The sequence below is a fragment of the Micromys minutus genome, assembly GCF_963924665.1.
Source record: "Micromys minutus genome assembly, chromosome: 20".
Taxonomy (NCBI): Eukaryota; Metazoa; Chordata; class Mammalia; order Rodentia; family Muridae; genus Micromys; species Micromys minutus.
The window spans coordinates 41511415-41538834 of record NC_137955.1 but is presented as its reverse complement, the minus strand read 5'-3'; the positions used below and the strand labels follow the sequence as shown (position 1 = coordinate 41538834).

The 27420-nt window shown below is 39.9% G+C and overlaps 1 protein-coding gene across 1 annotated transcript in view; it reads left to right on the top strand.

Annotated features, from left to right (window-relative positions):
* Positions 1 to 27420, top strand: part of FBXL7 (F-box and leucine rich repeat protein 7) — a 331283-nt gene that overhangs the window by 72590 nt on the left and 231273 nt on the right. Inside the window, exon 2 of the mRNA XM_080933616.1 lies at positions 27218 to 27307. Coding sequence (XP_080789742.1) covers positions 27218 to 27307 — 90 coding nt within the window. The remainder of the gene's footprint in view (positions 1 to 27217; positions 27308 to 27420) is intronic.

Below are 27420 nucleotides of genomic sequence, written 5' to 3'. Positions count from 1 at the left end.
TTTTGTTTCCTGGCCTGGAGCCAAATAATAAAGGACGTTGGTGCATTTCACTGTTGGCCTTCTCAGTACTTGTGTGTAAGCCTACTTGGCTTTGAAACAATCTATCCTTGGGCTCATCCAAATAAGTGTGCTCTTAACTGCAGCTTCTGATGACTTTATAAATGCCTAAACAATACTGTCTCCCTCAGCCAGCGTTTACTCTTTGGTGAGATTTTCACATATACTACATAAGATGTTGATACAAGAGATCCAACACATGTCTAGTACTTAAGTTGGAAGCAACATGCTTCCTAGGTATAAAAAGAAAATTGACATAACTTTAGTCCCATCTGAAATAAACACAGATATTCTAATTCTATAAAGCAAAATATTAACCTTTTCTTATCTATTTGTCATGTGAGTGAGGGGGGTGGGTGTTCAATTTATTAAAGAGAGAATGTTTTTAGATCAGCTCTCCAGAAGTGTTCACGAAAAAAGAATACACCACTCTGGTGAGATTTTGCAGTGCCCTGCCCTTTGGTATATTCCCAGTTACAGATCCTTTGGTTTCTACATCATTAGATTTACAGGTTCCTCACAGCATGTGGGAGTTTGACAGAATGAGAAAGGCAGCAGAGATGGTCCTGTCACTCATAAGTATAAGAGAGAAGAAGCCTTATCCTTTGTTTAGTGGCTTGTATGAGAATGATGTCCAGAGGCTCATTTAACTGAATACTTGGTCCACAATTGATGGAACTCTTTGCAAAGGATTCAGAGATGTGGGTGTGGCCTTATTGGAGGGGGTATGTTACTGGGGTTGGACTTTAAGGTTTCTAATGACACCAGTCCTCCTCAGAATTGCCTCTCTGCCTCTACCTGTGAGCTCCCAGCTGTTCCTGCCGCCATACGTTTTCTCACCCATCATAGACTCTGAAGCAATAAGGTCAATTAAGCATTTCCTTCTATAAGTTGCCTTGATCATGTGTTGTTACAAGGATAGAAAAGGAACTCACACACTGTGTCTGTTTTCCTAGTAATCATGTTTAAGTTCAGACTTTGTCCCACTGACAGACTTTGTTTATATATGGGGGGGCAATAGAATCTGTAGGGGAATTTGGGTATACTGTTGTTGGCTCTGAAAATAGTTGGCATGTTGAAAGGATGCAGAATCCTAGGTTCTTGCTTCTCTTACATGCCATAATTTGCCCAGTGGAATGTGGGTTTGGAATACACTTCATAATTCTTTATCCAGAAAACTAGCGTGTCTGAAGGTAAATCATGAACATTGTAGAGCAGATTCTTCTCCCAGCCAAATAAAATCACTTTACAAAACTGCACACAACCATATTTCATACTAAAACAGTTCTGCTGCCTTATTATTGTGTGGCTGTAAGTTCTAGTTTCTGTGACTGTGTTAAAAAATGTTTTAAAGCTTAATGCCATTAGGGAGACTTACTGTTTATAGTCGTCAGGTGATTGTGAAGCCGAGCATTTGCAAAAATCTTAGTTGGGTGATTCATGGTGTAGTTTGTGTTCTAAACAGTACTATTTGATACAAGACGGGGCACTTGGGACAGGTTAGACCAAGATTTTTTCCCTCCCTTTATTTGTGGCCATAGAACCATATGCAGTCTTCCTGGTAGAGTAGGAGTCTCTGGACAATCTGCTACTCAGCAGGAGAACATCTCAGGAGTTGCTTACTTAGTGACTAAGCAGAACCCTCACTGGTTTTTATGGTGGCCATAGAGCCATTTGGTACCTTCTGGACACTCTGTTGGTCAGTATAGGCTGGTTATTCTACTGCTTTTCTTTATTTCATTCATTGAAATAAAACTCCGTTTTTTTATTTTAAAATTTGGCATATTCAGTATACATGCTTCTGTGTTTCATATAAGCAGTTTTATTCCAGCATGCATTGTGACTGGATTTTATTTACCTGCATACTGTATATATTCTCCTTCCCCCCCTCCCCACCTTGTCACCTTACCATGGTCTCCTCTTTTTCCAGACAGTCTCACTTCTTCTTTCCTGCTGTATGAAGCCATAATTCCTATAATGGTATTGGTGTGGCTATCTTTTGGGTGTGACTGTGGTTGGAAGAGATTGTGAAGTAGAGCTGAGAACTTATCTCAGTGCCTGGGCTAGTGTCTTTTCAAATGACGAAGAGGTTAAAGATGTATTTTCTGTGCCTTTGTGAGGATTGATCTGGAAGAAAGCAGGTAGCCTTCTCATTCAGGGAGGGTCCATCACTTGGAACTCCATCTTCAAACCTCAGAATCATAGGGAATTCATGCCCGTTGTTGAAGTCAACTGGTCTGTGGCATTTTGTTATAGTTAAGACTTTGGTCAAAAGTGAGTCACAAAAGGAAGAGAATTAGATTTCACTTCTTGTTGAAGCTATGGCCAGGAGAGGTGTTTTGTGCAGTCACTTTTGAAAAAATGAAATGTGTTCCCTGTAGATTTACACTTATTTAAAGATTTTTTAATGTTGGTTCTTGAATAAGCTTACAGAGAAGGTATCTTTGCAAAGTGTTCAAATAAGTCTTTGGCCAATTCTTTCTTTTCTTTGTTAAGAGGTGGGTATATAAGTATATTTTATTCACCTGATATAACTGTCATCTTAGAGGCTAATGGTCTCAATCCACTAAGTAAGGCCTAGAATGCTGTATAATCTAATTTAGGCCTAGAGTATTTTCAGCTTTTGAGACTTAAACTGTTGAATAAGCACACACCTCCCTAGTTCCTTCTGATCTCTGGTTGGCTGGTCTGCTCAGCTGTTCTGACTCAAAACTCCTCTTCACCCTGTTCAGTTTAGCTTCTCTCTAGTCCTCTGACCTTTTGCTCTGCTTGACCTTATACTAACTTTGTCAGTAAGTTCTACTCTTCCGGCTCCTTCTCATTCTCTAGCTCATTCTGTCTTGGTCTGTGTCTTGTTTGTTTTGCCTTTGTACAACTTCCACATAAAAATGTCTCTCTTTTTTTTTCTTTTTCTTTTTTCTCTCTGCATTACTCTCGTAAATAGCATCTTTTTTTCTGTCTGTCCTTCTGAGAGTTGGGCAGATGCTATTCTGTCAAATCTTACTCTGATTCATCACTTTGTCTGCCACTCAACTAGACATCACTTTCACACATGGATGATTCCTTCCATGAACTAACTTTACCTTCATTGTTTGAGATTGCAGTTGTAAACTAAGGTCGTGTCTGTATTCCAGCCAGAGTGATTAAAGATGTGTGCTAAGGCTGAGCCACACCACAACTAGAAGCAACTTTATTCAGTGAATAACATAATCTCAGGGTTCATGGTTATCAGTGTGATCAAATATCCTGCTACAGGTGAGTTTTCAGGAAATACTTTCTTAGAGAAAAGTACCAAAGGCTATATAAAAATCAGCCTCCAGGTCAGAGGGTGCTGGAGGTATTGGAACAGGAATACTGTAATGGCCAGGAAGAGTCTCACCTCCCCAGGTAAGCTGAGGTTTGCAGGGTAGATTAGAACATGTTTCATTGTTCACATGAGCAGTCTTTGGTGTAGAGTGTCACAGCTACCTTCATGGATGTAGCCATGTATTTGGAAAGAGTGCATCAAGGCAGATATGAAGCAGAGGCCCTATGGCACTGCATTCAGAGTTGACAAGGCCAAGACTGTTTGACAGAGGCATCACTCAGATCCAGCCATTAGTCACAGTGAAGAGTTCCAGTCCCACGTTCAGCTCTATCACTGGTTGGTGAACAGAGCTCACTTGTTCTCTCTTGTAGTACAATCAGAACTATACCTGGTCATTTTATTTCCCATACATGGAAAAGTCATATTGGAAGTCCATTGAATATGTGTATGCATTTTAGCTCCAAGCCTTCATTCCCATCTTTAACCCCCTCACTCCATGATACTGCACCTGTCAACATCATCCTGGTTAGCAGAGGGGCTTATGAGGTCTGATTCCTCTCTGAGGAACTTTAGTGATTGATGGTTTTTAAGGGTTGTAGTCACGTTCTTTGGTGCTGTGGCTACTGCCAACCTTCCCTTGCTCTAATAAATAGCCTCCTGATTATGTTATGGCAATAAATGGGTGTGGTAGCTATGCCGTGTACAGAAGTCATCTGTTTGCTACATGTCTCTCTATTCTCTAGGTTTTAGAATTTTCTCTGTTTTCCTTTCTGTGTTGTTCCCTGATCCTGAGAGGGGGTGACATCATTGTCTCATTTAGGGATGACTGTTCCACGGTCACGTCTTCTCAGCACATGGACTAGACGGGCTGTCAGCATTCTACTGACCAGTGCAATGAGAAGCTTATTTGATGAAGGCTGGGCACAGATCTATTCTGTAGATATAGACCAGAATGTTTATAAAGCAGTTTGACAGGATGACAGTTTAATAAAGTATTGTCCTCCCAAGCTGTGAGTATTAGTTATTCCTGCAGTGTTTATAAAACATTACTTCTAATTAGCCATTTATCGTCCTTTAAACTTTTACTTTATTTTATTATTTTATGTGTATGGCTGTTTGCCTTGCATCGATGTCTGCTCCACATGTGTGCCTGGTACCCATAGAGGCCAGAAGAAGTCAGATAGATCCCCTGGAACTGGAGTTACAGATGTTTGTGAGCCACCATGTAGGTTCTGGGAGTTGACCTTGGCCCTTTGGATGAATTCCCAGTGTTTTTAACTGCTGAATCCTCTCTCCATGAGCCCCCTGCTGTCTTTGATGATGAAAGAGAGATGTAATTCAAACAACCATCTGCTAATCCCACCCATCACCCTCCAACTTTAGCTGCTACTCCAAGTCCTTACCTAGCTAGTTTTGGCCAAGTCCTGGGATATTAAAGGATAGTGAGCTTTCTATTGATATGGTTGAGGCCTCTGGGAATCTTCTCTGCTGGATCTAATAATGCTTCATTTGGAACAGAAAACAATCACCAGGACTCTGCTCAAATGCTGGGAATGAGCATAAAAATGTAGATATTTTGACAGCTTCCAGGCCCCTTCTGTTCTTGTGCAAATTTCTTGATGAAACACTTAAGGCCATTTACCCAACAGCTGATCCTGCTGTGACTAAGACTTCCAGATTTAGTTTTGTAAGTTAGAATCCCTTTTGCCTGGGCATCTGCCTTCCTTTCTCCTTATGTTCCCTCTGTTTGCTTATGTGCTTTGTGAGTTTTGTGAGAATTTCTGAGCCAGGGATCAAGAGGGGCTGAAGAAAAGCAAGCCCCCTCCTCGAGGCCCTATCAAGAAGTCCAGGCAGAAGCTCTTTCTTCCTATTCTACACTGAAGTATATTCCAGAGACAAAAGACTAAAATTCACATGGTGAAAATCTGAAGGGTATGAATCTGAATTAGGGAACTCCATCAAATAGGAATAGAATATGCTGAGGCCATACAGGGAGTAGTGAATAGATTTGCTCTTCTGTGTTCTCCTGTGTAGGGAAAGATGGGAGAGAAGTATTCTGAATTTTTGTGCAAAGAGAAAAGTGTGTGTAGCAGTTTCCTCTTGCAAGTCTTGTTGCAGATCCCTGTCTGCCTCCTTTCGTTCAGCTGTGTCACAGAGATACTACCCTGTCCATACATGCACCGATTGCTTGTTTATATGTTGCATTTTTTTTTGCCTCTCAAAATATTCTAATTTTTTTATTTAAAGTGCCAGGTAAATGGCCATAGCTTGCACACCATTAGAACCTGGGTGGTTTCTTGGGCTCAGTTCTTATAATTCTTAGAGTTAAATTTCCTGCTTACTTAAATTGGAGACATGTCGGCAGATTGTGTTCCCCTCTGGAGACCAATTTGTACTCTAGGGATGGCTGCAGGGGGCCATGATTCCTCATTCTGCTACTAGCGGTTCGATCATATGAAATATTTAGATCTTCCATAGCCTCATGTTTTCATTGTTACCATGGAGATGGAGATTTTCCCCATACTTGTTGATCATATTCATATTTTCTTCCAAGGTTGCTGTTGTGTTTTTCTAACTTATGAGTTGGGATTATTATTATTATCTAGAATTGAGTAATAACCATTCTTGCTCAAAGGATGTGTCACTGATAATTAATAATTTATTAATATGTATTTAATGTTGTTTCTCCATGAGGTCATTTTCGGTGATTTTCTTTCTCTGCTATACAGGATTTATGCATTTCTTGATATGACTAGAAGATTTCTCTGGGCCAGGTTATCAGAAAAGTTCTTATAGCTTTTAATTATATTTCAATAACCACCTTATATTCTTTAATCATTTATTTATGTACAGCATATTTAATGCAAAGTAAGATGTAATATCTATCCTTACTACCATTTTTGAAATTGTTTACCAGTTGTCTCTACATACATTTTCTTTTATTGTTCAGTTGCATCCTTTCAATAGATGATTAGAGTTAGTTTTTAAATACTTGGTTATTTGAACAAAGACCTCTGTTCTTCATGAACTCTATGCTTCTCATATCTCCCTCTGCCAGTGTTCTCTCACCATCTTCCATGACGCAGCTCATGGAACCCTCTTTAATATTACGATCCCTCTAGCTTGGGGATTTTGCCTGGACTGTCCCTGCTGCGTGTCTGTCTGTCTCCCAAATTCCATGCTATTCAGCTACTACTTAACTAGCCCAGGTTGCCTTCCCTTATTTCTGTACAATACTCTTTTCCTGTCTCCTTACCACAACCCCTCTCTCCTTTCTCCCTTCCCTTTCTTTATTGTTTCTCTCCTCCCTCCCTCCCTTTGCCCATTCTTCCTATTCTTCCTTCCTTCGTTGCTTCCTTCTTTCTTACTCTTTCCTCCCTTCCCTCCTTCCTTCCTGCCTTCCTTCTTCCCTCCCTTCCTTTCTTCCTTCCTTCCTTCTTTCCTTCCTGCCTGCCTGTCTGCCTTTCTTCCTTCTTTCCTTCAGTTGTCCTCACACAAAACTAAATGTACTTTTAAAATTCGTATTTATATTTATACATTTACTAATGTGATACATTTATTAATGTGATGATTTGGCTAACCCATCTTTTCCTCAGTAACTTGGATATTGTACTCTATCACAGACTTATAGTGATTTTCATATCACTAGCGTTGTGTCTGAATATTAGTAGATATTTTTAATTGTCCATTGAATAAATGAATGGATAGTCTTTCCACTGCACTTGTCTGATTAGTAGATACCGTTGCCTATGCATGTGCTAAGACATACTGATTGATGTGAGCTGCTCTGAGATAACTGGGGTGTCTATGAAGAAGAAACATGAGAGACATATTCCCTGAGTGTCTTTTCATCTCCAATACTGGGTCAGATTCAGATTTTTCTGTGTGTAGGAACAGCCTTATTATGAAGTACCTGTGATCCATGTGGCTGGGGTTGATTGGCTGTAGTCTATGAGAATCATCAGTGTCAGCCTAGATCAGCTCATCTTACTTGATACACTGAGTTCTAGAGGCCTCTGTCCTGGCTTATGCCATGTGTGTTGGCATTTGCAATCACTGGTCTGGACTTCATCTGATGTAGTGAACCTCCTAGTCCTTTGGTTTACCTGGGAAATCATAGAAAACCTGATCATTAGAGTATCCGGTTCTTGCCCGGGAATGAAGCTGCAATGGACTGGAACCCTCTGACTATAAAATACAGAATGAAAGCCATACTGTGAGCTTATTGAACACCATTAGGAAAGATACTTTTTTGGAAAGATGCAAAATTTTTATTTCTCAGGTACTTCTGACAAATTCCTTTTGTAGTGTCTTTTAGAGAGGTGCAGCAAAGTTTCCTCTGGAATCTTACTCAATATTTCTGTGATGGAGTTCTGAAGATAATCAAATATGTTTTCTAAAGTATTTCATGACTTTCAGTTATTTACTTTTGTAATTACTGCCCTCTCACAAACTGACAGTGTATATGCCTGTGTTTAGCAGTGCATCTAAAGTAAAGGAGTCCCGTGCTCGATACTTGAGAACTTCTAGCACATTCTGAAAGGGAGGACAAATATTATCATAATAGGAATATGATAACAGGAAATGTGAAAAAGTCTATCAAAAGCAATCCATTTAATAATTCATTGTCTCTAGTTATAGAGAGGCATAGAATCGTTTACTTGAGTGTACAAAGCAAGGCATGTCATGAAAACAAACACAAAGGAAAAAAAACTCTAAGAAAAATAATAAAATGTAACATTAAAATTGCTTAAAAAATCAGTTGCCATTGCTTTCTAATTCACCATACTATAAATATAACATATAAGCTAGACTTCCAGGCCTACTTCTCTTTGCAATGTTAGCCGTGGAGAAGAATGAGATTGTATGTCTAAGATATGTCGATCAGTAGAGAAAAACTTTGAATCATTTTCTCCCATCAAAGGCTCAGATACCATCAAGTACAATTCTGTCAAGTTCCTTATGGGTAATAAATCCCAATGAGCAGCTAAAACTAATTTACTTTTACATTAGGGTTGTATCATATTAAATATTTCTTTTCAGCCTCATTGGTATGCATGACACATGAGCATGTATCATATTAAATTTAAATCAAATTTTCATTTTATCCTCCCCCCCAAAAAAATTGTGATGTAGTTTTTAATTGTGAGATGCCAAGGACTCACTATTCCTGGAGGAAGCTTCCCTTTGGCTTATTTTAAGGCAGATGATTTTAAAATGATTAATTTAGGAATCAAGAAAATATGTGAACCTACACGGCTCGGAGCCAGTTTCCTTAGTTAGATCCGAATAAGCCCTTAAAATATGTCCTGTCATTGTGAAGCTCATTTTTCCAAGCTGGATCCAATATTTGGCTACGAGCTTTCTTTTCTTTCCATGGTTGCTCTACACAGAATCTGGGGGGTATTAAGATTGATGAGGGAGTCTGGGTTTGAGGTTTCGGAGTCAGCATTAGCACTTGTGGGTGATGACAAATTGTAACCCCCCCCTTCTCCCATTTTTTTTTTTTTTGCTCTCTTTCTCTGCCATTGCTTTCCTGTATCTCTCTTCTAAGTATTTTTAATGAGTTCTTTTTCAGTTTCAGACTTACTATTACCATAATCCCCCATTTCTTTAGCCTCATCCTGTTAGACACCTTCTTTCTCACAAATCTTTCTCTACATTCTCGTGGCCTACTATGCTGGGTAGTTTTATGTTAACACAAGCTCACAGGTTATTGTCATCCTAGAAGGGAGAACATCCATTGAGAGAAGCCTCTATTAGGCTGGGCTGGAGACAAAACTGTTGAGCATTTTCTTAATGTTGGAAGGCCCAGCCCATTTTAGTGACATGCCTCAGCTTGTGGTTCTGGGTTTTCTTAAAAAGTAGGCTCAGCAAGCCAGATGGAGAAAACCAGTAAGCAGCACCCCACCATGGCCTCTGCATTATCTCCCCCTGTCCCTTTGAATTTCTGTCCTAACATCCTTCAGTGACGAACAGCAATATGGAAGCATAAGTCCAATAAACTTCCTTCTCAAGTTTCTCTGGCCATAGTGTTTGATCATAGCAATAATACCCGAAGCAGAACACCCACTGAGTTTAACCAGTACCATTTGTCTCACCTTAGCTTGGCTTCACTTTTTTATTATTTATTTATTTTTTAGTTCTTTCAGCATAATTATTTACTCATTCATTCATTCATTCATTCATTCACTTTACATCCTACTTATGTCCAGCCAGGCCACATTTGCCCACAACCTTCCCCCATTCACCTCTCCTTTTCCAGGCCTCCCTGGGTCCCCCCTACCCTGGCATATTAGGTCTCTGCTGCGCTAGGCATGTGAGATCAGATGCTGTTGTCTAAACCTTTTAGTCTGGTGAGCACACTTGTGTGTTCACAACTGAGGATAATGAGTCCCTCTCTTCTAGAATCTCCCAGCAGGAAGAAGTGGAGTCCCGTGAGCTCTCCCTGACCCTCTGTCACCCTCACCCAATCGTGGGTGAGCCTGTATGTATGTGTCTGAACCACACACTATCTAAAGAGGTCAGAAGAGAGTGTCGGGTCCTCTAAGACTGTACAAACGCTGGTGAGTTGCCATATGGCTGCTGTGTCCTCTGCAAGAATAGCAAGTGTTCATCGAAACGGAGTCATGCCTCTATCCACCAGTATTACTTATTTTAACATCTGTGTGTAAAGTTGAAAAATGGAATTATTCCTTCTGGATACTTTACCATGGATCTACCGAAGAGAATCATCTCAATAGTCTTGTTCAGTGTTGAGCTTAGGTTCCAAAAACCTATTCTTTCTGTATAGCTTAGTTCACCTTAAGGGCTTCAGCTCAGTGGTCTTCAGTGGGGCACAGCCATTACTGAATCCTTCCTCTGGGGATCTCTGTTTTTATTGAGTAAGAAAAAAAAAAAAACTGTGTTTTTCTTCTCATTCCTCTTCAGTTGATACATTTTTATTTTCCAGTTATGTTCTTCTGAATGCAGGATCTTGTTTGCTTTGCTCACAAAAGTAAATCTTCAATGTCGGCATGTTGTTGGTACTGAGTATGAATAGGTAGGGTTATAGTGTCCTATGGGTTATGTGCAAAGCTCATTTCAACTGCAATGATTGGGAAGTTGAGCTACAAAAATACTTAAATAATTTTTCAAAGGAACAGAGATAGTAAGAGATATAATAAGCCATTCACTGATATTTCTAATTGGATGGATGGAAGAATAAATGTGTCATCTTTCACCTGATGCATATATACCTTGAAGCTAATGAGTTCAGAGAATAAAAAAACCAACGCTTTAGAATGGATTAAGTCAAAATGGCCAAAGTGTTCTCCGAACCAAGGTGAAAGCTCTTCCCTTTAATTTCCCCATCCCCAGCTGTATAACATATGTTTTTGTTTTCAGCCTTCTTTTTTTTTTTTTTTTTTTTTTTTTTGTTGTTGTTGTTGTTCTGAAAAATTCTAAATTCTGGGATCCTTGACAAAGCCTCGGTGTAATGCCAGATTGAAACTCAGCCACCCATATTTGCTCATTTTGCATCAGATTTACTGTCCAGCAGAGGCAAGACTGAGGTCACCAAGTTAAAACTAGACTTTCGTTTTACAGCATTAGGCCTGGTGTAGGGCTGAATTCAAAGATTTATGGCTCAGTGCTGGTAGTTTGTGCAAAGACCTTTGCATGATTTATTTGCTGTCAGAAATGAATGGCTATGTTTTAAAAGTGAGTGCTATTGTTCCCCCAAATAAGTCATCACTTTAAAAAGTGTTTTAGGTTGATGTTACTAGACATTTAGGGTGTTGATGTGTAAATCAGTGACTGGTCATTGCACAGAAGAACTCTGGCAAGAGACAGAGGTCACACTATGTTGTTTTCTCAATAATAGGCTGTGTGCACCTAGGCCTTACTCTTCTTCCTATTTGAGATGCTGCTTCTCACCTCTGTTCCAACAAGCTTCAATACCAGTAACGGGATGCTAATTAAAGTATAACTATTTGAAGAAGGACAGCCTTAGAACTTTGCTTTGTGTGGTGGGTTGAGTAAGGCTCCCATAGGCTTATATATTAGATTGCTTAGACACCAGGGCATAGAACTCCTTGATAGGATTAGAAGGTTACAGGGTGTGAGCTTGTTGGAGGTCCCTGGGGGTGAACTTTGAGTTTTCAAAAGACCATGCCAAGCTCATTTCCTCTCTCTCTCTCCCTTCCTCCCCCCTCCCTTCCTCCCTCTCTTCCGCCTCCCTCTCTCTACCTGTGGACCATGATATGGTGCCTACCTGTGTACCACTGTGCTCCCACCATGTTGGTAATGGACTAAGCAATTGAAACTATAAGCAAGTGCGGACCAGCTAAATGCTTTCTTTTATAGGAGTTGCCTTGATCAAGCTGTCTCTTCATAGGAATAGAACAGTAACTAAAACACTTGTTTAAATTTAAATTTTTAATTCAGTATTAATAAACAAAACTCATATATATATATATATATATATATATATATATATATATATATATATATATATAATGTTACTCAATTCTCCTTGTTCCCTTTTTTTTCACATCTATAACTTAATTTTTAAGTACATATACTTTTACATAAAACAGAATCACTAAGTAAAACAGTATCACTTCCCCCAGCCCTTCCAAGTCCTCTCTCTCCAACACTGTGTGTCTCCTACTCTTGTTGATAGTTTGCTTCTTTTTATTGTTATTGTTATATATGTTTGTGCACAAATATATAAATGCAACCCGATGAGTGCATTTTATTGTTTGTGCTTATATGGCTTCAGAGCTGATCACTGTACACTGAACCACCATTAAGGGACTCATCCCTAGGAGAGGCTAATTCTCCTTCCCCAAGAAGTCATTAATTGTCTCTGTCTAGGTGTGTTGTCCCATGAAATTGTCCCCCTTCTATCCACTCATCCTTCTGAAGCTAGCTTTTCCCATCAGTGGGTTAGTTTGAATCATAACAAACATTTTCTAATTTTATTATAATTAATAAAACTACCTATACAATATATTCAGTGAAAAACAGATAAAGACAAAAGGACAAAGAGACTCCACAACTTCGATTAGAGCAAACTTGGACATCAGTAGGCATCTGTAGAGACATTAGTGTGGACAGTGAGGCATACACCATGATTTTCATTTAGAAGTGATGGTCTACTTAGCATACATGAAGCTCAGTCCCCACAGTGCAACAAACAAGTAAGCAAACAACAAACCATCTGAGTAAATCGTATGCTTTGCTTTCTAGTTCTTTAAGTAGGAAACTATCATTTGAGGAAACTGAAAGAGATGGGGGCTTTGTGAGGACGGTTAGAAGACACCGCGTGGCCTAAGAGGCTGCTTTTGTGCTCTGTTGGGTTTTCAGTCCAGCTGCGGGCTCAGCCGGGAAGTCTGAAATGTCATCATCAGAGGTGATGCAGTGCAGATGAGAGGGAGATGGTGACAGCAGCTGTGGATGCTGTGGATGCCTATGTGCCAGTGGCATCTACTTCGTCTCAACAGCTAACAAGTCTTGCTGGGATCTATGGTGTTGGAGATTTCTACATCACACCGAACCCTGGTCCATTTGTGCATTTTCTTAGGAGAGAGTACACTCTTTGGACCAGAGGAGTTATTAGGGAGAGAGTCCTTTCAGGGTCTGGAACATTGACCAGCGATACTATGCTACCCTTAGGCTTCAGTATAGAGATGAGATTTTGTTTGTGTTTCGAAACAAAAACCAGAGTGGATGAGGGGTCTAGTCCAGGATAAATGTGATCATATGTGGCTCTGTGCATTTGCTTGGACCATGAGCTAGTATTTAAGAGGAAGAAATAAACTCATTCTCATGACAGAGTAACATTCCTATGTAAACATTTCACAGTTTGGAGCCTTTCAAATGAAGGCCAGTATCAGGAGGGCTGGGAGCCGCAGTGAATTCTGCGGCCGGCAAGCATTTACTCTCCGCTCTCCTCTGTCTTTCTCTTGCTGCCTTGATTTTTTTTTTTTTTTGTTTGTTTTTGTTTGTTTTTTTCTGCTAGCCTTTTCTTTAGAAATAAGCAGTCCTTCATTTTACCAGGCTCAGTGGGATTCTCAAAAAGTATTTGGAGGCAAAGATTTAAGTTGGAAATTAATAAACTGAATTTCCCATGGACTTCATAAGAAGTTAAATAATGTAGGAGATAGACATAAAAACATATGTTTTATTGTCATTGTTATTGTTTATTTGCTTAATTACTATGATGGATATTTTCCTGGAAGATGGCAAATTTTCTCTCAATTTTGAAGGCATATTGTTTCTCTAAATAGGCTCATTAGCAACTCATCTGATACTATATATTGAGAAGAGCTCATGGTTCTATCTAATGAGTTGTCTTTATTTTTATGCTAATCAACAACCATAGAGTTTCACCCCGAAAGAAATGTTTAAAATAGATTGGGCTATGTAATGGTACTGATCCTGGCCCATTTGCCCACAAAAAGGGCAAATTTCATATGGTTTCACATAAAATTAAATATTAATTTTATTAATTTCTTTCTTTAGGCAAATTACTCACTTTAATGCCAGGAGTATGGTATAAAGATACTAGGCATTAAATATTTATTTGCCACTGCTCTGTGAGTTAACGTGAATGATTCTAACTAGGGACATTTCTGAAGCATTTGCCTTCACTTTCAAACCCTACAATGAAAGTAAAATATTTTTCTTTCAAATGAGTCTAAGAAGGTAAACAGGAGACTTCATGTCTTGGTCGTCTAGGATTTTCATAGCATGTAGAGGGAGGACATATGTAGGGTCAGAGAGGTCAAGAACTCGGTAAGGTATTTGGAAAGTAAATATTGAAAAGGTTGAAAGTGTATCTGTCCCAATCCTGGGCGGTCCAGGCCAATCCACTTCCCTTCCCTTTTTACTGCTGTTTCCGTTCCTTACTTGGTAGTGGAGGAGTTGCATTTTGCAAGAGTGATGGGGGCACTCAGCAGACAGGCTGGACTCCTGGTTCAGAAAGTGCAGAAGTGGGAAAGGAGACAGGGGCTGAGTCCGTCGGCTTACACTGGAGACAGAAGTGAGCCACACTGTGAGTCTGTGAGCCCTGACTTGGAGGATGGAACTGTTTATGGTTCCTAGGGATCTGATCTGGTGGATGCTGCAGAGGAGGTACAGCCAAAACTGAGACTTTGGAAACATCTCCAAAAATCCTGCATTCAGAACTGTTGTGATGATAGACTGTGTCGGTGACTCACCATCCTAGCTACTGTTGACAAAGGTGCGAGCAAGGATCTGTTACACACTCTCAATATTCTTCATCCCAGTAGAAGTGATGCTCCTTCCTCACTGACGTGAATAGCTTGCTGAAGATGCTCTGTACATGGTTGTACAGTGTGGAAATTTGGCTGGTTTTTCCAAAAGCCTACCTGTGTGTGTGTGTGGTGGGGGGGATTATAAAGTATGTCTTATTTTCATCCCCAAATATTTAGAGAATGGTAATCTTCAGCAATAATCTGTTTCCAGGAGCTCAGTGATGTAGTCAGTGTTGTTAACAGGTATGTAAGAAGACAGGGATGTAATATAGTGAGAAAATACACATGAGAACACACTGGTGTATCCCCAAGCATGCTGTAACAGGTCAGCTGTGATTTTCTTTTACAATAGTATGTGCCAAAATGAATCTACGTGGTACCAACATCTCAAGTAAGGAAAGGTTTCTAAAACCAAAGTGGGTTTATTCTGATAGAGTTGAAGGTGAGATGGAGTTTCATTTATAAGAAACACTATCATCATGTGACAAGATTTCCATGAGAAGTGTGAGGCATTGCTGCACACGGTGAGTTTGGCGGAATTTCAAGTTGAATTAACTGGCTGATACAAAGGTGAAAGAACCATCCAGAGAGCTGGCCTAAATTCATCCGTCTGATTACTAAGATTATAAATCTTAATGCCAAAGTCCTATGTTTGAGTTAAAGAGACTACCTACAGTTTAAATGTTACAGTAATATATGTCTATACTACTCTGCAGTAATTCTCTTATATGGCAAAATGAAAATATGGTGGCCTAGATCTATCAGATTGTTTGATTAATTAGAGATTAAACTCAAACTGGGTGCAGTGGCTCACACCTGTAGTCACAGCTACTCTGGAGGCTGAGACAGGAGGATCTCTTGAGTTCAGGAGTTCTGGGCTATATTGCACTATGCTGATCGTGGGTCCAAACTAAGTTTGGCATCAAAATGGTGACCTCCCTGGGAGTAGGGGACCACTGGGTTGCCTAAGGGTATTAAAATCAAGCCCTCTTGTTTGTAAGAGTTTTTAATGTTTACAGCAGGCTGTAAGCTAAATCATATTCTGTGGTCATACCAGAACTGGCCTGAGGTTTGCTTTGAAATAAAAAACAATAATAAAAAAATTCACTTAAAAATAACACTAAAAACTCCATGGAAGAATTTACTTTTGAATGGAACAGAGTGTGGATATACATCTTCTTCGTAGTTAACAAGCAATCATTGAGAAACCAGTTATTTCTGCCAACAATGCACTACTGTCTACTACTGACTGTTATGTCACCATAGTAACAATTCACCAGGTGATTGTTCTGAATTAGTGCATTGCCTTCAGGATACAGTACTTTCTATATATCTTTCAACAGGAACCAACCAACCCTCTAATACATGGATCTGTAGGAGACAGTTTTTATAAAGGTTTCTTTCTTTATGTACAGGAGGTATATGAGTATACTGCAGTGGGCATCAGATCCCATTACAGATGGTTGTGAGCACCATGTGGTTGCTGGGAACTGAACTCAGGACCTCTAGTACAGCACTACTCTGCTGCTGAACCATCTCTCCAAGCCCCGGAGGAGAGATTTTATCTTCAAACGGTGTAAGACAGAGACTATGTTTAATTGATAACTACTACTCGATTCATTGAACAAATGTTTCCCTATATCTTGTGAGTGTCTTGTGCTATATCTGACAAATTATCCAGATAGTTGGAGCCCAGTTCTTGGGTCGTCAAAGCGAGACTTGCAATAGCTGCTTATTTGGCAATATTTATCCAAAATCCAGCAGAAAAAAATTAGGGGTTTCCTACACAGCTAGAGTCATGACACAAATACTGGGTTTAATACATTTCATTAACATAGGATGATTGGTATGATACTGTGAAATAAGCATTTGCCCTTCATCCAGTTTCCTGATATATTTAGTTTGTGAAACCTGTCAGTATTCAGAGCCATAATCATGTCTATTCCATACTAATGAGATGAATGATTTTGATAAGCCCAGAGTTGTGGTAGGGCAGGGTCCAGTTGCCTAAGGAACCAGTCCTAGGTTGACAGAGTTTCAGCTTTGCACGTCCATCGAGACAGAGAGAGGAAAGAGTCTTGGCCTTGAGCATCAACGTTGGTTTCAATGCATCACTACATCAGTCATCATGGCAGAAATATTTATACCTATGCAATGAAGCACTCATAAAGCCTGAAATGGACAGAATTTGGAGAGCTGCTCGCTAAGTGAACATGTGGGAGATTCAGGAAGATACTGCCCAACCCATCACGCAATAATATTAACCGTGGATTTTTTTTTTCAGCTATGCTGTTTCCACTGTACTTTTAAATATGTCAATTTCCGTAATGAGCTCTTCACTTGAGTTCTCTGAGTCATCTCAGCAAATAATCGAGTCCGAGGAGGAGATCATGAGGTCTCAAGATTGTAGGTGGTTTTTCAGAAATAAATGGGTGGGGTATAATTGTGTGAAAATTCAACCATATCCTGTAACCAGTGTTTCAATTGTATAATTATGTCCTTGATTCCTCAGGTAACCAGACCCTTCCCTCCCTGTTCAGAAGAAATGAACCCTCTCCTTACCTTGTGGGATGTTGAATCTAGGCATACCCAAAAGAATTTGCTGTACAACTGAGGGCTTGCTTTCTCGTTAGTAAGGAGAAATCCCATATTTTACACGTTTGTTACCAGGGGTCACAGGAGCGGCTGCCTTGTATTTGGAGTAGAACACATATTCCAAAGAGTGAGAAGGGCAGGAGAGAGAGCCAGCCAAAGTATTCATTTTTTTATACTTGATTTCATCTCACATCTAAAATACATATAAATCTTTATGGCAGCAAGATTATTCTGCCTGTCTCACACTACATATTTAAAAACATCTCCCTAGATACTATCATATTGAGGGAAAAAAATACCATCTCAGATGCCTGAAATTCTTCCTTTGTATTTAAATAAGTCAAAAGCCTGTTCATTACATCCCACTCAAGGCTTTATGAGCATATGCATAACATAAGCATACTCTGAAAATTCTACCTCGATTCTCCAGCTTATTTATCAAATGCAGCTTGCTTTTAGTTTGAGAATATTGAATTTGACAAGGAGATGAAGATGAAGGCCTAGAGTGGAAGAACACATATTTTGTGCTTCAATCCTTGGTTTCTTCTTACCCTTCAATTATGAGGGTAGTTCACATGTTCCCAACACCTTTATGGATGAAGTGTTGTCTTTGTGCCAGAAGAGTGTGAGGCAAAAATCCATGGGGGAGTTCTAGGATTCTTAATCAAGAGTCAGTACATCATAGAAAGGAAACAACAGCTCCCCCTGGGGGATTTGATCTATCCTGGCCAAAAGGAAACTAGTATGTTTTTCAAGAGAGAAGAGATTAGTTTCAAGTGCTATGGTCAAGAGCAATTCCAGCTTTGGGAAAGATTTATTTCACTCGATGTATCCCTTGTACAGAAGAAAGCCCTTTTCCCTCCAGTGGCCCCTGAAAACGCTCACGTAGGTTATGACCACAATTTATATGATAAAAGGGCTCTAAATGCAAAGTTTAGGGGGAGTGATATTTTTAAATGCATAAAGCTTTGAAAAATACAACACAGATTATACATGGAAGTTGAATTGAAGTTTTTAGGAGAAGAATGACCTATCAAGTCAACTATTCCTTGCACAGAGAAAATTAGACTCTTTGTCGGGGTCTAAAAGTCGTACTGGATTTATCATTTGGCTATCATTTATCATTTATCATACAGCTTTTGGTTTTTACTTGGTTGTGCTTACTTAAGACATTAAAATTCATCACTATTCCCACTATTTATGTTTATATTCACTCTGCTCTTTGTAGTGTCAGCATCTGAAGGAAGAAGTACATGAATACATATTTATGGCATAGATTTTTCTCCCTCAATTCAAGCTACAGTTTTGTTTATCATAAAGCAATTTACCTCCAACACTTACCACCTTGTAGAGCAGACAGGCTCTTCTGACTTCATTGCTTCACCCCACTGAGAAGTCTAGTAGTAGCAGCTTCAACTGATAACATGTCAGTGATACCTTTGCCCAGCTACATTCTGCCTTATGTATCTTGATTGGAAATTGGGTTCTTGTGATGGCTAATCTTGATTGACAACTTGGTGAGATTACCTGGGAGACATTCGTATAGTCATACCTTTGGTAGGTTAGTTTGACTAGGTTAATTGGGATGAAACACCTACTTCCACTCTGTGGGTGAGCTTGAGTCAGGAGCTGGGCCCTAAGCTATATCAAAGGAAGAGAGTGAGATGAGCACAAGCATTCATTGCTTCCTGCTCACTGACTGTAGATGCAATGTGATCACTATCTCATAGTGAGTCAGACCCTTTCTCCCTTTAGTTGCTTTTCTGGGGGACATTTTATCATCACGATGGAAGGGGAAATAAGATACCCCTCCTTTTCTCTTGCTCCATCTGCTATAAATCCCAGACTGAATAACTCATCTGAACAAAGTAGCTTATTTAGCTTATGACTCTGGATAGTGCAGAGGAATAACCTTGGTGCCTGGTCAAGGCTTCTGTGATGTAACATGACATGGCAAGGTATGAAAGGACACATGAGCTCATACTAAAAAAAGGAGGGACAACCTTAGGTTTTAACAACTGCTCTCCTGATAACTATCAGTGCCCATATGATCCTGTTATATCTCATTAGGTCTATCTCCCATACCTGTGCATTGAAGATCAAGCTTTCAACTTTGAGTCAGCCAAGCCACAGTTCCTTTTGGGTACTACTGATGCTTACTGCTGATTATATATATATATGCATTTGCATATTATATATCGTCATACAATTATGGACATATATATACATATACATATACATATATATATACATACATACATACATACATACACATATTAGAGAGTGAAAGAAGAGAGAATCTATTCTTTTGAGTGAACTACTTTGCTACTTTCTTTGACCTTCCTTCATGGGGCAGGGAGGATGAACCTGCATTGATTACTTATGACAAGGTTACATTACCTGTTAACACTTAAGGTGAGATCAGTCTCAGCCAATCATATGGAAGCCATGGTGTTAGATGACAGAGCACACTTCCGCAGGGCAGCCATTCTTGACAGTTTGCTTCTGTTGACCTTTCCTTCTTGAGTCTTCAGTAGGGGATAGGCTCTGGTCATTTGGGAGGGTCCCCTTCTGCCATTAACCCTATGACACTCAGAGTACCTCCTACTCCCATGGAATGGGATTGCAGTTTCCCTGATTGAAAGAGACTTCCTCCTACTCCAAAGGGAAAAGATGAGAGATGAGTAAGAATTAACTTAAGAGGCTAGAAAATGTGGATTCTCATTTGGGGACTTAAAGGATCCCACTAGAGTAGCAACTTCCAAGACACAACATTGAAATATTCTACCTGTGCTTTAGAAAATTAACATGTGTATGCCAATATTTGGATCTAAAGTTTCCCACTCTAGCTAGGTCTCTAGATGACAACATTATTTAGAGACATAATAAAAGCTGATAGGAGATGGAAACTAGCTGTAGGTGGGTAGTAGTGAGTGTCTTTGAGTCTTAGACCAGTCTGTAGACCTGTTGTCCCTCTCAACTGTCTGTCTGCTGTGAGATAGACAGTGTCTTTCTCTTCCTGTTACCATGGTGTTCTGCCCATGTACTTGGTAAAACACTATACATTGAGCTCTTTGAAACTACACACCAGATTTAATTCTTCCCTCATGATGTTTCTGTCATGAACTTATCAAATCAATGAGAATAGAAGCTAATAGAACATGTATGTGTATTGTTATCTGTGTGAGTATAGTTATATATGTATAAATGTATACATTTTTTCAAGGTGTGTGTGTGTGTGTGTGTGTGTGTGTGTGTGTGTGTGTGTGTGTGTGTGTGAAGCTCTGGACAGCTTAACTTCCTGCCTGCCAGTGACAAAGCTTTCATATGAACTGGGAATTCCTATCTCTACATTTAGTTCCTAAATCTCTGTGGTAGGAAACTGTCAGGTAGCAGCTTCTTATAACAAATTAAGACTGAAATTTGTTTTTTAAGGTTCTATATATAGAATGTTGACAATTTTATTGCTTGTGTGTGTGTGTGTTTAAGCAAACTAGCCCTTGCATAGTTGGAAATTGTGAGATGCTGGTTGCCTTGCATTTGATGTAAATATGAAGACTCTGGTCCCCCTTCCATTTTCCCTCTTTGCTATTGCTATGTATGAAGGGGAAGGGGGCAACAAGGTGACTGAAAGCTGAGTAAAGAATTTTCATGGTTTAGATTGATTATCAATGATTATTATGGAAACTGCATGGGAAGGTGCTTTGCAAATATCCTGGAGTCAGCAAGCAGCCCTAATTTCCAACTGTCTGTGACTGTCTCCTTCTAGCCTGGGAGTCCACCGAGAGCTGCAGACTCAGAGGTCCATACTCCTTGTCCATTCCCACTGATAAAAAGCCATGGTGGCTTTTCTCTGCCATTTCCCAGCTTTCCATACCCTGCTGAAGAAAACCTCAGGGCTATGATTCATGGAACTGTGTGTACGCCACAGGGCATTGAAAGGATGAAATGAACAAGTGAATCAGAAGAGGTCATTAGGGACATATCCACATTTAGGCTCAGTGCCAGAAAGTGGCTTTGAAGGTGCTCTCCTGTCACACTGAAAGGGAGGTGACTCACAGGAGCTGTGTGCATCCTTGCACACTGATTTTTTTAATGGTTCATGAGCACAGTAGCTGTTTGAAACTTGGATGTGTGTGAGGAAATTAATTACTGGTATAAATCGCTGTGATGCTCGTGGCATAAGAACGACTTTGCAGTGACTTACATTACAGTGCAAGTTCTGTGCTGGCACATGAAGCCTTTAGCCTGTCCATGTTTGTGATCTGTTCATTACTCGGTTTAGAACACCCACTGTGAGGCACCATCTGCCAGTGGCTGCAGCAGCAGCAGCAACAGCAGCAGCAGAAGCAGGAGCAGCAGCAGCATCTGTCTTTGTGTCAGCTGACATCTGTGTTAACTCACATTGAATCGCCTGAAGGCCAGTAGGTAGTATGTGGCTCAGGTGAGTGGCCTATGTCCTGATGCCATTAGTAGGAAGTTGCCCACCTTTTCACCATGGAATAGTGCAGCCTGTGTGCTATGTGCTACCTTTCCTCAAGCAGGGCATGGCAAACTTCTTAAATTCTATTACACTCTAGATCGTAATTGTTCATCTTGCTCTTCCTTCCTAATACTGTTGGCACACAGCGAACCTTGAGCGAGTACCCACACAGCAGATCGGGATGGGATTTTCTGTTGAATGATGCTGGAGTTAACACTGGAGAGAAGCACATTCTTTCTCTTCTCCAGTTTATGTCCTTTCCAGAACTTACCAAGCAGACGTTTCTTTAAGAATGAGGTCTTGCAGGTACAGTCTGCTGTATTGAAGGCTGTGAGAGTAGTGTGGCCTCTGATCCGTGTGACTGGTGTTCTTATAAAAGACACAGACCTCAGAGTGAAGGAAGTTATGTGATATCCCAGCCAGAGGAGAATTAGGCTGCCACCAACCAAGGAACTTCAAGGATTCCTAGCAACCTGATGAAGTTAAGAAGCCTGCATTAGATTCCCCACAGAGCCCATCAGGGAGACATGGTCATGTCAACACCTTGCTTTCAAACATGCAGCTTTCATAACTGTGAAACAAAACATTTTTTGGTTGTTGTTAATTTAAGTCATTCAGTTAGAAGTAAGTTATTTTGATGGCTCCAGGAAACCAAAACAGATTATAATACTCCATGTCCCCACTGGGAATCTGTTTGTGTTGTGGAAGTTACATGTGCAAGCCCTAAACACAATGGTTGTATAGACTTTGTTGAGCAAGCATGGATTTGGATGTTGCTTCTTAGAACATATATCATGGGACCTGAGATAAAGGAATAGGATAAATCTCTACTTCATCCCTGTAGCTAGCCATTTATGTAAACTATTTCACACATGTTCTGCATGTTCATAGTGTAGATCTAGAAGGGATACGGATGTGGTAGAAACATATGCAGAGCCTGCACATCTGGAGTTGGTAATCAGGGGGGAAAGATGAACTGATTGGAGTGAAGGCAGGCATGGGGTTGTGCTGGCACTCCTGACTTGAGAGTGTGTCTGAATTAATAATAATTAATCCACCTATTGGTTTATTTATGGTAAGGATTATAATTATCTGAACACTTACTGGTGTAGTTATAGATAACATTTATCAATTTAAGTGAAATGGATCATGCATCTTGAATATCAGTTAATACCTAATTCTTTATTCTCTTCTCAGCTATCCTGTCCTCCCCATTTTTCCCTTCTTGAACTCACTGGGAACTGGTTTTGATGAGAACACTATATCAGAATCTTTAATATGAACCCAAATATACTAAGGAATTGGGTATTTCTCAGCTGCTTGTGCCATCCCCACACATATATTCCAGGCATTGTGTTAGTGATTGCAGTAGCTGAGGAGTGTAAGCATTGATCTTCATAAGATGCACAGGGAGGGTTTAGTTGTTTCCCCAAGACTAGGAAGTGGCAAGTTCAGGGTCAATGTTAGGCTTGTTCACTCTGGATCCTTCATGCCACCCATTCACGTCATCGGAAAATCTGTCTCCAAGATGCAGACTTACATGTAAGACAGGGCAATGTGAAGTCAGCCCTCACATTGACAGATACTGTGTTCTCAAATTCATCTGCTTGTAACTACACAAACGAATACTTAAGTCATATTTGACCATCCACAAACTTGCTCACAGACATGACGTCTTTGCCTTCGGAAGTACACATTTAGAAGTACTCATCAGAGTATGTTCTTGGCAGAAGTTTTGGCAGGTGGTGCTCTGCCATCCTATCTCGTGCTGTTTGCCACACTTCTGCGTTGTGTTGTTTCTTTGCTTTTTTTTTTTTAAGTACTGGGATCAAATTCAGGGATTTGTGAATGTTAGGTAGGTGTTTTTCAGGTTTTTACCTTTTGAAGGCTATACAACATTGGTAGATGCAGTCTTGCCTACAAGGGGACAAAAAGTCGTACTTGAGGTGTGAGAAACCCATGCATTTTGTGCATAAAGTAGACCTATATTTATTAGAATTTAATAGCAGTCCATCATAATCCTGATGTTGTGCTGGTTGGGGTATAATTGGTGGGGATAATTAGGAAATGGAGAAAGGAGCAATAAAGACATTTGGAAGCACAACTGAGAGCATATTGAGCTTATAGAGTGAATATTTTATAAGGTGAAGAAGCATCTAATGTCTGAGCGTATGCCACCCTACCCAGGAGCCTACTCCCATCTCCACACAGAGCCATTCATGGTATTTTTCTTTCCCCTTTATTCCTTCTCCTTGTTCACTAGCACAAGGACGGTACATGTTTCTAGCTGTGACTGAGAATATTAATCTGATGACAATTTACAAATGGATGCTACCAGCTGGAAGGGATGGTTATTTAAGTTGATGGATTCTCTGGGTGTCCTGCTCTAATCATTACTCATCATGTGCTAGTATTCTGACAAGTGGTTCATTGCACAGATGATTAGTGTGTGTAGTGAAACTCTTAAAATATAACATCTTGGTTTCACAGCATAAGAGCCCACTGTAAGACGTCATTGTCTCTTCTGCAGTGATTTTGGACTAATAGTATAGAAATAACCAAAGACTCGAAAATGAGAATGAAGAAATCAGACCAAATGAAGTTCTGCCCATGGTCTACTTCTTTGTGACAGGGGACTCCCTGCCTGTTGTGGTGACACACATTTGTAACCTCAGCACATGGGAGGAAGAGGCAGCTCTGTGAGTTCACAGCTAGTTTGATATCCATAGAAAGTTCCAGATCAGTCAGAACTTCATGGTAAGGCACTGTCTCCCAAAACCAAAAATCCCTGTGTTCATTGCAAGGAGTCATGGGCAGGTGGAGTTAATTCTCAAACACCCCAGGGTAGCAGAGAAATTCTCAAAACGAGCATACATAGGCTTTAGGAGCCAGTGTTTAGTATTTTTATGCTAAGAAATGCAAGTTAATTCCAGCAAAAAACACACTATCATCTCTCTAGTTTAATTAATGCTATTATACTCAAATGCTATGTATTTTTGTTATTTTGTGCTTAATTTATTATTTTGTTTAGCTTTCCTTGTTTAATCAGAGGTAGAACCTATGGAGTTTCTTTTAAATTTTCTGTATTTTACATATTTACCATAAATTTTCCATAATTTACATATAACCAAGTAATAACATTATTAAAATAATTTAAGCCCATGAATTAAGTGGTACAGAATATAATTTTTGCCCTGCTAAAAGGAGTTTTTATATCATTTGGCTTTGAAGAAGAATCTAATGGACTCAGAGTCGTTAACACTTTGAGCCAGCAGAAATTTCTAGGGTAAGCACCTCCCCTATGTGATGTAGACACTGAACTTCCAGCGTAGAAGGGAGGTAGGAAGAGTGAATGTTCATGATCACCAAGCAAAGCCTCTAGAGGCTCCAGTACAAAAGTTAGTTAGACCCAAACAAATAGTCACTTACTGTCTCACTTAATGTACAGGGAGACATTGGTGAAATGCAATCTAAGTAGCAAACTTGTTTTGGAGCACCAACTGTGAGCTAGGGATAATGGCAAGAGGAAACTATGTTTGTCTTCCTAGCTCATGGGATATTACCCATTTTCTATGACTTCCTACATAGGTGACAGAATCCTGAAGCTCCTCACATATAAGACTTTGTGCTTTTCTATGTTGTGGGTTTAGACTATCTCAGCTAAATTTGGCTTAGTCTATATGGACTACTATGATGAAATACCCAAGACCAGGTGGTTTATACCTAGTAGAAACCTACTCCTTATATTTTGAAAGCTGATAGTTTAGCATTGGGGTGCCTGTACAGTTGGTTCTTGCTAAAGACCTGTTCCCTGGTTCATATACTGCTGTTTGGTTGTACCCTCATATAGCAGATGAGGACTGAGACCTCTTCGATGAGAGCACAGTCCTTATTTATGAAGATTGCACTTTCATAATACAATGGCCTCCCAAGTCCTTCATTCTTAATGCTATGTTCTTGGGGCTTAAGATTTCCACAGTGTGGTAGAAAGTAACTAATCCAATTCACTGCATATCTCACTGGGGATACTATTAGAAGTCGGTGCTTCTCTGTTTACTGTAAGCATTAGTTCATAACTCCTGTGGGATGAACAGTTGTGTTTTTAATACAGTTAGTGGGCGTTCTACTGCTGCACAATCACTGTGACATCACAGAACATGACACAGGGAAGGTGCAGCTATTATTTCACAGTTGGATCAGGATTCTGGGTATGAATTAACTGATTCTTTTTCACATGGTGGGACAACGCAGGAGCCAAAGTATTAGCCATATCCAAGCTCTCCTTTAATAGCTGGGAACTTCTTTTCACAGATGATGTTGGCCAACTTCATACCATTGTGTGAAATGATAAGCCTAATGCTAAGCTTAGAATTTGCTGCTTGGAACTCAAGAACAACAGGGGGTCCCCTCTTTGCTAGAGCCTTCAAAGTACTTACCTCATTCTGTCTGTCCGGTCTAGTTGAGCTAGTCTTCCTTTTGCTTAATTAAATAATTACGAACTTATGAATTTTAGTCACATTGGCAAAACCCCTTCCATTTTGCTCTATTGTGCTAATTAAAGTTACAGAGGGAGAAGATACAAGGACATGGGTAACGTGGAACACTTTGAAATCTCCCATCATACCTCTCAGGGATCCCGTGTGGACTAGTGTGGTTTGATTTTATAGTCATTATTATGCCTTTGCAGAGTGTTTATCAATGTGTATGTAAAAGATGAGAGGTGTAGAAACTCAGCCATGACTTAGGTACAATCAGGGAGACCAGGACATCTCAACCCAAGTGGGCCTGCTATGTATGCTGTAAAATCCTTTCTTTTCGGGGAATATCCAGTCCATTCTAAGACATTTAGCAGCAACTCTGGCCACCGCCACTCAGGTACCAGTAGCAACTTTGCCCTGATCATAACAACCAAAAATAACGCTAAGCATTCGAATGCATCCTTTTGAATAGAAAATTCTTCCTGGATTGAGGACCGCTGTACTGGATATGCAGGGTTGTTGTTTTTTGTATTTTGTTGTTGTTGTTTTTATTTCCCAAAAAGACATCAAACCATGGATTTGTATTCTTAATGTGATACAGCCACGTAGAGCCTACAAACTCTTGCCCCTCTGAGAATTTTTTCATTCTGAGAGTTTTTTCCTTCTAGAGCTATGGGATACAAAGTGTATAGTAGTGTGAAAGCAGTGGGTGTGCTCCCTACATGAACTTACTTATTCATGTTTATGCCAAGACAAGATTATATTAGCAGATTGTCCATGTCTTATACTCTTTTCTGAGTTTATAATCAGACTATGTTATAAGAAGGTTTTTGGTTCTGCTGTAATATGTGTCCAATATTTCCCTGGAGATATTGAGTGCATAAGTTAAAACCCTGTAATAAACTCCACATTTTGTGTTATAGCCACTTACTTGGAAACAAGTGGCTTAGTGTGTGACTGAGTAAAAGATGTGGTCTGGTTCTGAAATTACACAACTCAGAAGCTACTTTCCCCCTCTTGTTTTGCTCTATAGGCAAAGGCAGCTCAAGCGTCTCATCCGACGTGAGTTCAAGCACAGATCACACGCCCACCAAAGCCCAGAAAAATGTGGCCACCAGCGAAGGTAGGCGTTGCTGCTCTTCCAATCTCCTCTTGCCTTTCACAGAGCTGGCTGTTTGAAAGACAAAGAGAATGTGGGAGATTTATTCCTGGTCTACTGCATTTAATAATCTATCA